This window comes from Acanthisitta chloris, unplaced genomic scaffold, assembly GCF_000695815.1.
Source record: "Acanthisitta chloris isolate BGI_N310 unplaced genomic scaffold, ASM69581v1 scaffold13641, whole genome shotgun sequence".
NCBI classification, from domain to species: Eukaryota; Metazoa; Chordata; class Aves; order Passeriformes; family Acanthisittidae; genus Acanthisitta; species Acanthisitta chloris.
The window spans coordinates 90216-100375 of NW_008656611.1; the positions used below are offsets into that span (position 1 = coordinate 90216).

Genomic DNA, 10160 nt, shown 5'->3' on the forward strand with positions numbered 1-10160 from the left:
TCCTAGCATGTCTTATTTCAGTTATAGACTTTCACTCTTTGTGGGGTGGTTTCTATCAGGCTTTTGTTTTTTTGCTTACTGTGCAGGTAAGCAGAGTCAACCAAACTCTCACCAGTCTGGCTCTTAAATCATACAAACACTTGTTGATATCACTGGTAATGGTTATGAATTAGCTTTGCATTCTACTTTTCCCCTCCTCCCTGTTTGGAGGGGGAAAGAAAGGAATTTTCCTATCAAGGTCTACAAATTAACAACACTAGAAGGAAATGAAGTCTTTATAAACAGAGACAGCTGGATTTGGATGCTCTGGGGCTCTCTGCATGGTCCCCCTTGCAGCAGCAGGACCTCTGGTTTAAGGAATCATGTGCCCAGCAGGAGCTCTGGGAATTCCAGCCTGTGACGACATCCACACAAGCGGATTTGAGTTAACTTCAGCTGAAGGAAAAAAAAAGGCAAAAGGAAGCAAATTGCTCTTTCACTACTAGATCATCAAGATGTTACTCTGCCTTTGTCTGCATGTTCCTGCACATGTTGGGCAGCAGGCAAAAGGAAAGATTCCATCACCAAGCCAGGGGCTTTACTCCACCAGCTCCTCTGCACCGTGCCAATTTTGGGGATTTTATAAGTAATTCTATTTTACAGCAATAACATGGTTTCTAAATGTATCAAGTCAAGTTGAAGACAACAGCTTTAGACGTGCAAGCAGAGGAACAGTAAGTGCTATCAGTGAAACAGACTTGCAATATAATCGTCATTTATATGGTTTGCCAAGAATTCCCACAGTAAGTTACTGCAGCAAATACAAACCCAAAAAATTTACAGGCAATTGTGAGGGACATTTTGATCCTGAGGGATGCTAGCTGAAGAAATATGTCCAGAACGTTTTGTTCCTTCACAAAGAAATTTCAGAACCATGAAAAAATATCAATCCCTAAAGCCATATATCTAGTAGGCTTCTTGTTCAAGGTCAAAGCATTTGGGGGAGAAAATGGAAGAGAAGATTAATTTGGTGAAAACAATTCGACGTGGAAGGGCAGGACAGATTTCTGGGGCATCCAATACTGACAAATGCCTTGCCAGAACCACCTAACCAGCCAAATGTGCCCTAGTGCCTGAGCCAGAAGCTGTGCCCAAACATGAGCTCTGGGGAAAGTAGGAGGTGAAACGTCGCAGTACATCCCCATCTATGCTTCTTTTCCAAGTGCCACTTTATATTTTCACAAATTAATACTTGGAAGCAAGGAGCTACACTTTCAAACTCTGCATGGCTCTTCTTCAAACCGAGCTCCAACAGTTTCCCCTGAGCCCATGGAACAGCCATCCCAATAATCCAAACTTACATAAGAGAACCTGTCTGAGTGTGCTACCGAGGCTGGAGCGACGCTGCCTGTGCTGTGAGAGCAACTCCCACTGGAAGGAAAAAATTTAAAGGCTAGGGATTTTTTTTTCCTCTTCCTTTCTTTTGAAAGGGCAGAAATGAGATTGAAAATCATCTAAAAATAGACAAGAATTTTCAAGTGTCAGCTGTAACGGAAAGAGGAATGGCTGTCTCTCCTTACAGAGCCAGGATGGATGGAAGGAGCTTGGGATTCAGGATCAAGAGAGAGGGAGATTACACACAAACTGTGGATGGTAGGAAGTAATTCTTATTCCCTAATTTTAGCAATATTCCAGGACAATCTACAGCAACATGAAATCCGATGGAACTGTACTTTGTTTAAAAGCGGTGAATGTAAATTCTTCTCTCCTTCACCTGCCAGAAGGAAAAGTAAAGTACATATTGTGAAATAACTGCAAAAAGAGTTTCAAACAACCCATTCAAATCATGCATCCTCCTCCTGACAGGAGGTGAATATAAATTATGTGTCTTTGACTTTGTTTTGTCTTTTCCATCAATCTTTCTCCCCCAAAGCCACCACGTCAAGGTTTTTATTTAAAGCAGACATTCTCTCGCATTTAAATAGTTAGTTCCCTATCCCTGAAGATTCACTGAGGAAAACAGGAAAAAAGAACTCAGATTTGTAATTTGGAGGGTACATGTGTACATTGCAGCACCTAGATTTGGGCTGACCAAAGACAGAAATTGAAGTGCAAGACTGCAGAGGATGATCACAGAATGCAGCAGAAGCCACGGTGTCCCTCCAGTACCACAGGGACTTGGATTTCAGTGCTCACCTTTCCCTTGTTCTGGAGTAAAGCTCCACTCTGGCCACACTCACTTCAACTCTTGCAGGATGTAAATGCTTTAAGGTTTATTGAAACTATTCCTTCACTTCACAGTGCTTACACAGGGCTTAAACAGGCAGAGCTGCAACACTTGACAACCAGACCTTAGTACTGCCTTGGCTTATTTGTCAATTAGAGTCAGGACACGATAAACTGGAAGCAGAGCCCCTGTTGTTAAACAAAGTACATGGTTAGGGTCAGTCTCCATTTCCTTGACAGTGAAGAACCTTAGGCAGATTCTAACTACACTTATAAATTACTTTTCACTGTGTCCAGTCAAACCAGCCCCTAAGAATGGTATCAAAACTAAAAGCCTCAAAAGCTAATATCCAAGCTTCACTTAAATAATAAAAACAGCTTAAGTGTGACTTTTTTAATTGAGTTATTTTTCTAGTTGGTCTTGCATAAATAAAACCGTAAGGAATTCAGCAAATGTTCCTCAAAATGTGGAGAAATTGTGATCTTCCTGCCCAGGTCAGAAAACCTACCTGGCAGCAAGCTGAGCAGTATCTGCACAGAGACATAGGTTTCCTCATGGAAGAAGTTATGTCGTTGCATCAAGTCAAGTATTTGGAAAGCTCAGTAATCACTAGGTTTTCCTACAGTTCTTCCTTTTGTTTAGTGCTATGAAAAACGTCTTCACTGGGTGAAGACTTGACAAGAACCAGGTTGAGCAACTATATGCACTATTTACCTCCTTCTCTTTTTGCTGTTACATGGTAAAATTACAGATCGTGTCAAAATGTTAAATCAGTGTAGAATTTGCTTCTCCCTGGCAATATGCCTCCATGCAAATTACCTCTAATTACAATTCCTTATCTGCCACTGAACACTTTTCATTTGTGAAATACAGAAGGGAAGTCAACCTGTGTACATTATTTTATTTTCAGTCTCACACATAAGATCATGAACTACTACCTCAACAACAGTTAGTAGGTCAGATGATGTAAACCTGATAAACTGAATGGCCACTAAAATCTCATGTCATGGGCAGCACTCGGAATTTGTTTTGTGACCAAGTGGAAATATACATGCTGACTTCATTAGCACTTCAAAGAAGAATGAACTTTTGTTCTATCTATTTTTACCTGACCATCAGATGAGTATGAGAACACGTGAAATCCAGAATTACTCTGTCTGCCACAAGTGAGTTCAATAAACATAAAACCCTGTTTGTAAAGATTTATATTTATGGAACATGATGCAACTAGAGGGATAACCTGCACAGCAGGTGACAAGACACAAACAAGCACCTTAACCTCCTGCATTCACCCCAAAAGCACTCACTAGCCAGAGACTAAAGCTGCCCTTAGCCCCAGAGCCAAGCTGAGCAAGTGCAGAGCTCCCTGCAGAGCTGTCCTGCTGGCACAAGCACAAGCCTTCTAGATTTACACTGTGCCCAGCAGGCTGGGCTCAAAAAGCCAAGGAAAACTTTCATCTGATCTTTCATCTACCTATGAACTTCCAGAAGCACATGACAGCTACAGGTCCGCCGTGCACAGCGCTGGCAAAGGACACAGAGACAGGGCAGGCAGGGAAGACTTCGCTGCCATCGGGGGATGATCTTGGTCTCCCCTGATTGGCCACAGAGGAGAGGAAGGGAAGAAAAATTCAATTACTTTTCCCTTTGTGACCTAACCCAAGACTTTTGTCTTTCAAGAACACCTGTGCAGTGTTCCCTGTAACCCAAATGTGATGTAGCAGCCAAGTATCAAGTCACCAAGCAGAGCTGCATCCCATGTGCCATGGGAGAAGCATCCCATAGGTCACAGGCTGTCACCCTGGAAAGATCTGGGCTATTTATGGAGAAACGATGGCCTTAAATGACAGCCAAAGGTTTCCATCTCAGGCAAAATGGTGACTTTTTAAATGGATTTACTTTGTTAAAGCAATGTTTAAAATTAAAGCAGAAATTTAAAGAAACACAGTGAAAGACAACACATCAAGCTGGAGATCTTTGATAAGCTTTACCAGGAATGGCTACCAGTGGCCACAAGTGGCCTGCTGGGTTTTCCTGCAGTAAGTGCTGTGAAAGCCAACCTTCCCTCTCAGCCAGGGGATGGAGAGCACGGGGATGCCCTCATGTTTTTCCTAGGACAAAATAAGTGACAAAATGAGATAGAAAGGTGTGGCTGTATTTTCAAGGGCTCCTTCCAGAAAATCAGTGCTAAAGCCATTCCTTGAGGCAAACTAACCAAGTTGATGTCTGGTTGCAGAAGGTTCAGGAATTATTTCAAGTGTCAGTGTACATACAGAGGCCCCAAATGAAGTCCTGGTTCTGTTGTGCTGTGCTCCATAAACACAGAGAAAGCATTCTTGCCCCAACATGCTTACGTATTTTAAGCACTCAAAAAAACAAAATGCCGGTGACCCTGGTATTTCTGGAAGAGTTGCTGGCTGGTAAATAGCAATATTGTGACCTCCCAAGTAACAAGAAAGAGAATGCAAACAACCAAGAAGAACAGAGCAAAACAAAAATATTTCCATAAGCAGAACTTTTTATATCCCTAGAGGAGATCTCTGTCTCCAGAGCTTGAAAGAGACACATTAACCTGTGTTATGTGACTCTTGGTATCTCAGAGTTGCAATAAATTTGCCAGGAAGCTCAGAGAGGGAAGAGAAGAAGTGAATTGTCTCAAATCCTACAGCAAAAGAATTATGGAAGAGATCACTGAAACTGACATCTGGGGTTTATCTGTGGACCTCAAAACTTCTCCACAACACTGCTCTCCTGCACTCCCCTCAAACCCAAAGGGATCAGGTGCTGTGAAAACAGACAGCCTAAGCAATCTGAAAACAAAGAGCTGTCAGAAACAGGCAGAAATATTGTAAGGCATCACTGTCTCTTTCTTTGTTGGTTTGTTTTAGACACCATCTACTTAATTGAGAAGTCAGAAATGGGAGGGAACATACCGGGGCCCTTAGCTTGCACTAAGGAGTCAAGGATGCAAAGGAGGAAGAAAAGATATTCCCATCCTACCATTTCAGTGAACCACAAAACAGAGAGAAATTTCGTTTTGTCTTGTCTACTCCAAAGCACAAGGTGAGTAGCACTAGTACAACTCAGGGTACATGTACCTGAACATCTCAAAGAGAACAGGGAACAGGGTTTTGAAGCAGCTTGCCCAATTCCCTCCTCCACACCCTGCTTTGGGGCACACTGGAGAGCTGTACCTGGATTCCAGCTGGGTGAACGGAGCCAAAGGACTCCAGTCAACAGAGGAGCTTTTGTCCACAGACCTGGTCCAGAACCAGCCTGGGGCAGAAGTCCTGAGGTGTGTGAAACGTGGACACTGCGTCCTTAGCACCTCCCAGTTTACTCCGAAGTAAACTCCAAAGAGTTTACTTGCTGGTGTTGCCTCAGAAGGACAGCTATGCCTGCTGTGGCAGGTTGGACAATTAAGAGATACCAGACATACAACATAAAAAATAGGATATAATTAAGATACCAAAGGTTGAAAGGAAGCTGAGAAGTGAAATACCAGTAGGGAAACAAAGCTTATGTCTGTTATCTCTGCAGCACTTTTATAATTGAAGAGAGTACAAGGCATGACATAAATAAACAACCACAACAAACTTCCTCTTCTCTATCACTACTATCAACAGATTCTCAGGGAAAATAGTAAAGTAAAGCCTCTTAGCAGCACCTCCATTCACAGAACCAAGCAGGTGCTTGACAGAATGCAATTAATTAAGAAGTGAAATCTCAGTTTCTCTCATTAAATCTCAGAGCCGCTCCCTAACAAAACCCTCCCCTGCAGCAGGTCCTACACACCAGCCTGTGGCACTGCTGTTGGATTGCTTTTATCACTGCTTTTAATTTTTCCCTGATGGCATCTACCTGTCAGCTGAGTAATCTGGCTGTGGAACAAAGTGCTGAGGAACCAGGAAAAATGGGCAACTCTTTAGCACCCACCACCTGCCCCTGAGGCTCCAGGCACGGGAGGGAAAGGGACTGTGTGTGCTACAGATCTGAGCACAAAGGTGGATATAGGTGATCATGGCAGAGGTTTAGAAGTACACACAGACTCTGATTCCTGGAACTGTATAGGGCATTGATAAGAAATGGAAGCTAATTACAGGTCTACAACAAAATACAGAAGGAAAATGGGGAAAAACTCAACCCAACCCATATTCCTCGTTAAAGTAATTCTTACCACATGCTCCAGCTGCTTTCATAACTAGGTTTCAGAGTAAGAAGAGATCACTAACTGTCAGTCCACAAAGCAAACTTCATCTTATCTAGACTGCATTTCAGTTGGTCCATCTGCAGTGCCCTGGCTCAAACAGGGCCTGTCAAAGGCACTCAGAGCTGCAAAATCCAAACCATTCTACTGAGGAGGTACAGCAGCCTGTGCCCTCTCATGAGAAGTGTAACCAAGAACAGAACAGAAGTCTGAGAAAGATCATGAAAAAACCCACTCCTGGCATGGAGTGTAACTGCTCTACACAGTGCTCTTGCGATACTCTAGAAAATATGAACAAATAAGTAAGAATATTTCAGAGCAGGATCATCAATCTCCATAACTGAGTTCATGTCATTTTGGGATTAATATTGAGTAATATTAATATTAATATTGCAGCAAAAATACTGAGTTTCATTTGTTGCTACAACACAGTCTCCACACTGCATCTGGCTGTGAAGGTACTTGGAAGAGGGAAATCCCACAGGGATGTTTCTCTACAAACTATTCTATGTATTTTCACCAAAACAGCAAAATTCATCGTCGAGTAACAACGAGGTTATGTCTGATGCCCATTCTCTTGAAAGCACATTTCCACTGAAATACACCAGTGTCAACAGTTTGCAATTAACTGAATTTGTATTTTTAGAAGCTAAACAGAAAGCCAAAGCCCAGGGACACACATCTGCTCCAGTTCTATGGCTTGCAGCCACCAGTGTCACTGTGGATCTTGCTGCTCCCCGTAAGCCTGTGCTGCAGCCCCGCTGCCATATGCCTGCAGACAGCCAGCTCACCAGAAATAAGTTTTTGTGTCACATCAAAATAAGCACCTGCCGGGGGGAAGCAGCCTGCCCCTGCCACTGCCCCCACTGCTCTGCAGAGCTCTCCCCACCGTCCTCACTCACTGACCTTTCCACAACCATCCTGGCCTCCTCCTGCATTTGTTGCAACAAATACCTCCTCTTCCCATCACACCACCAGCCTATGACTCCTTCAGGTCCTTCCATTCAGTTTTCCATGCTGACTTTATAAAAACAGGTACTTCTATCCACAGAACAAATGAACTCACAGAGCATAAAAGGGTTTGTTACATATTCCACTCCCACATTGATCTGTCTGCTCCCCACCTTGGGCTACAAGCGCTGCAGACAAGCATATCTCTGTGAGACAAAGGCACAGCACCAAAGAGCCACAGCTCTGACAAAAGAGACAATTAAAGCCTCAGCGTGTACAACCCTCCCGCACGCGCCTCCGAGCGCTGCTAGAAAGCAGCCAAGGGTTTCACTGCAAAATGAACACTCTGTAAAAAAATGAAGACTGGACCCTTAGCCAAGCCATGAGGGAAACTGAAGGATCCCTCAATTTCTCCTCTGAAAGGCAAATTTTGCAGTTTCATCCCCAAACCCTTCACGCTGCAGGAACGAGAGCATCTGCCAAGCTCACTGAACCACCTGAGCAACTTTTTCCAGCCTAACTCCGAACTGCAACAACTTGCCATATCAAACTGCCAAATCTACAGTGCTCATTTCTTTCTGTGAATCCAGCTGTCATTTTTCCCAAATGCCTTCGCAGCCCCAACTCTCCCGATGCCAAAAAAACCTTTTCACAGATACACATAATTTTGCAAAACACATATGCTCCCTGTATGGCACATGAAGTCAATTAACAAGTTTACTTACAGAATTAAAGGATGACACACAACAGTAAAACAAAACCTCCTGCAGACAGCAAACACATGAACCTTCGCCTCCCTATGAGCAGTCACTCTCACAAGGAGCACTGAGTTCTAAAACCCATTTTGAGATCTTCCACACTTATCTCCGTGGCATCTTTGATTCCACAATTCCCACGGTGTTTGTGATCACCGGGATGCAGCGTTAAATGTGAAACACATTCAATTTGCAAGTCAGCAAGCACAAAACAGGCACTGGGGCAACTGTATTCCCTCACAAAAGCCAAATGAGCACAAAGTAAAAGCACGTACCTTTTAACTGGTCGGCCACCACGCTCTGCCCCACGCGCTCGATCACCTTCCCGTCCTCCATTTCATAACGATCATCCAAATACTTGGCAGTAGCTTCCGAAATATGGACCTTCCCAGCCACCCCGAGCTGCTCCATCAGGTTGGCTAAATTGACATCGTTGGACCACACATCAAACTTGAACCTCCTCATGCCCAAAATGCCACACAGGACCGTCCCGGTGTGAACACCAACTCTCATGTTCACCATTTCTTTCTTCTCCTGGCAGAACTGCTCGATGGCCTTGATCATGCCCAAGCCCATCTCGATGCAGCAGTACGCGTGGTCGGCGCGGGGCTCGGGGCAGCCGGCCACGCAGTAGTAACAGTCTCCCAGAGTGCTGATCTTCTCACACTTGGTGTCCTCACACAGGCGGTCAAAGCGCCCGAAGAGGTCGTTGAGGAGTCCCACCAGCGCGTGGGCCGACTTGTTGGCACTCATCTTGGTGAAGCCAACGATATCCGCGAACAAGATGCTCACCTGCTCGATTTGCTGCATTTTAAAAGGCCGGAATATGATGGGGGTTTTCTGGATGGAGGGCTTCTTCTTCCTGTTTTTGGGGCTTGAGGTGGAGTGACGCTTGACAGAGTTTTCACTTTCATCATCCCCCTGCTTCATTAAGTCATCGGCTATTATTCTTGGCATAACAGAATGAATCATCCTCTCTTTCAGGGCTTTTTCCACTTCTAAGTCTTTTCCATGCATGATGGATTGCCCCACTTTGAGGAATGTGCTTCTCGATCGGACTTCGGACATGATAAATAAGTGAATCCCGATGGCGTGGATGCAGATGTGCAGGAAGGCTTTACTCAACAGCTCCCAGTACACCGCGCCGGCCCCGAGAGGTGCGAAACAGTTCTCGTCGCGGAAGCGATAACCAAAGGTCTCGAAGAGGACCGAGTAGGACAGCCCCAGGAACAGGCTTAAATACAGGGGTAAGTGCATCACCGTGTAAAGCAACAAGAGCACTTCGACGCACATAGAAAAACTGCCCACTTGAGAAAGACAAGTGTCCTGGGGATGTGCCGGGGGAGTCCGGTTGGCCGTGTCACCACTTCCTGAGACAGGTTTCAGCGCCTGGAACTGCGGCGCGAGGGTCAGGGCGAACACCAGGAGGGTGAGGACCAGCGAAGTCCATACGTAATGGCGGGCGTAAGCCTTGGTAAAAGTGAAGACAAAAAAAGCCACGCACACCAGGAGGAAGCACAGAGCCGGCACCACGAACACGATCCGTTTCTCTCTCATGTGCACGCCGAAGTAGACACCCCAGAGCAGACAGGCCACGCCGATGTAGAAGAGAGCGTAGCGGAACCTGCGCTGGGTCTGCGGGAAGCATCTCTCCATACAAGCCTCCTCCAGGTTGTTAGAGTCAAACTTGGGGTTCCACCACTTGGACGAGGCCCTCTCGAAAAGCTGCGGCAGCTTTTTCTGCCGCCGGAGGCCGGAGCCACCTCCTCCAGCTCCCCCTGCACGGCGGGTCCCCCCCGACTCCCCCGAGCTGCAGCTGGACGAGATGCTATACTTGCAGTGCTTGGAAGAAGTACAACCCTGGTGCTGCTTGGCGTTGATTTTCACCGTCACGCTGTTGCTGTCCCCGCTGGAATCGCAGCTCACCTCGGTGCTGTGCTGGTGCAGCCATGTTGTCCATTTCTTCGCAGCCAAACACGCTCCGGGACTTAGCTCACACACCGACTACTCGCCAAAACAAAAAAAATTTAAAAAAAAAACA

At 45.3% G+C, this 10160-nt stretch overlaps 1 protein-coding gene across 1 annotated transcript in view; it reads right to left on the minus strand.

Annotated features, from left to right (window-relative positions):
- ADCY9 (adenylate cyclase 9) overlaps positions 1-10081 on the minus strand; it is a gene marked incomplete at its 5' end in the record, with an annotated part of 77178 nt that extends 67097 nt beyond the window's left edge. The window contains one exon of the mRNA XM_009084408.1: positions 8395-10081. Coding sequence (XP_009082656.1) covers positions 8395-10081 — 1687 coding nt within the window. The remainder of the gene's footprint in view (positions 1-8394) is intronic.
- Positions 10082-10160: the final 79 nt, after the last annotated feature.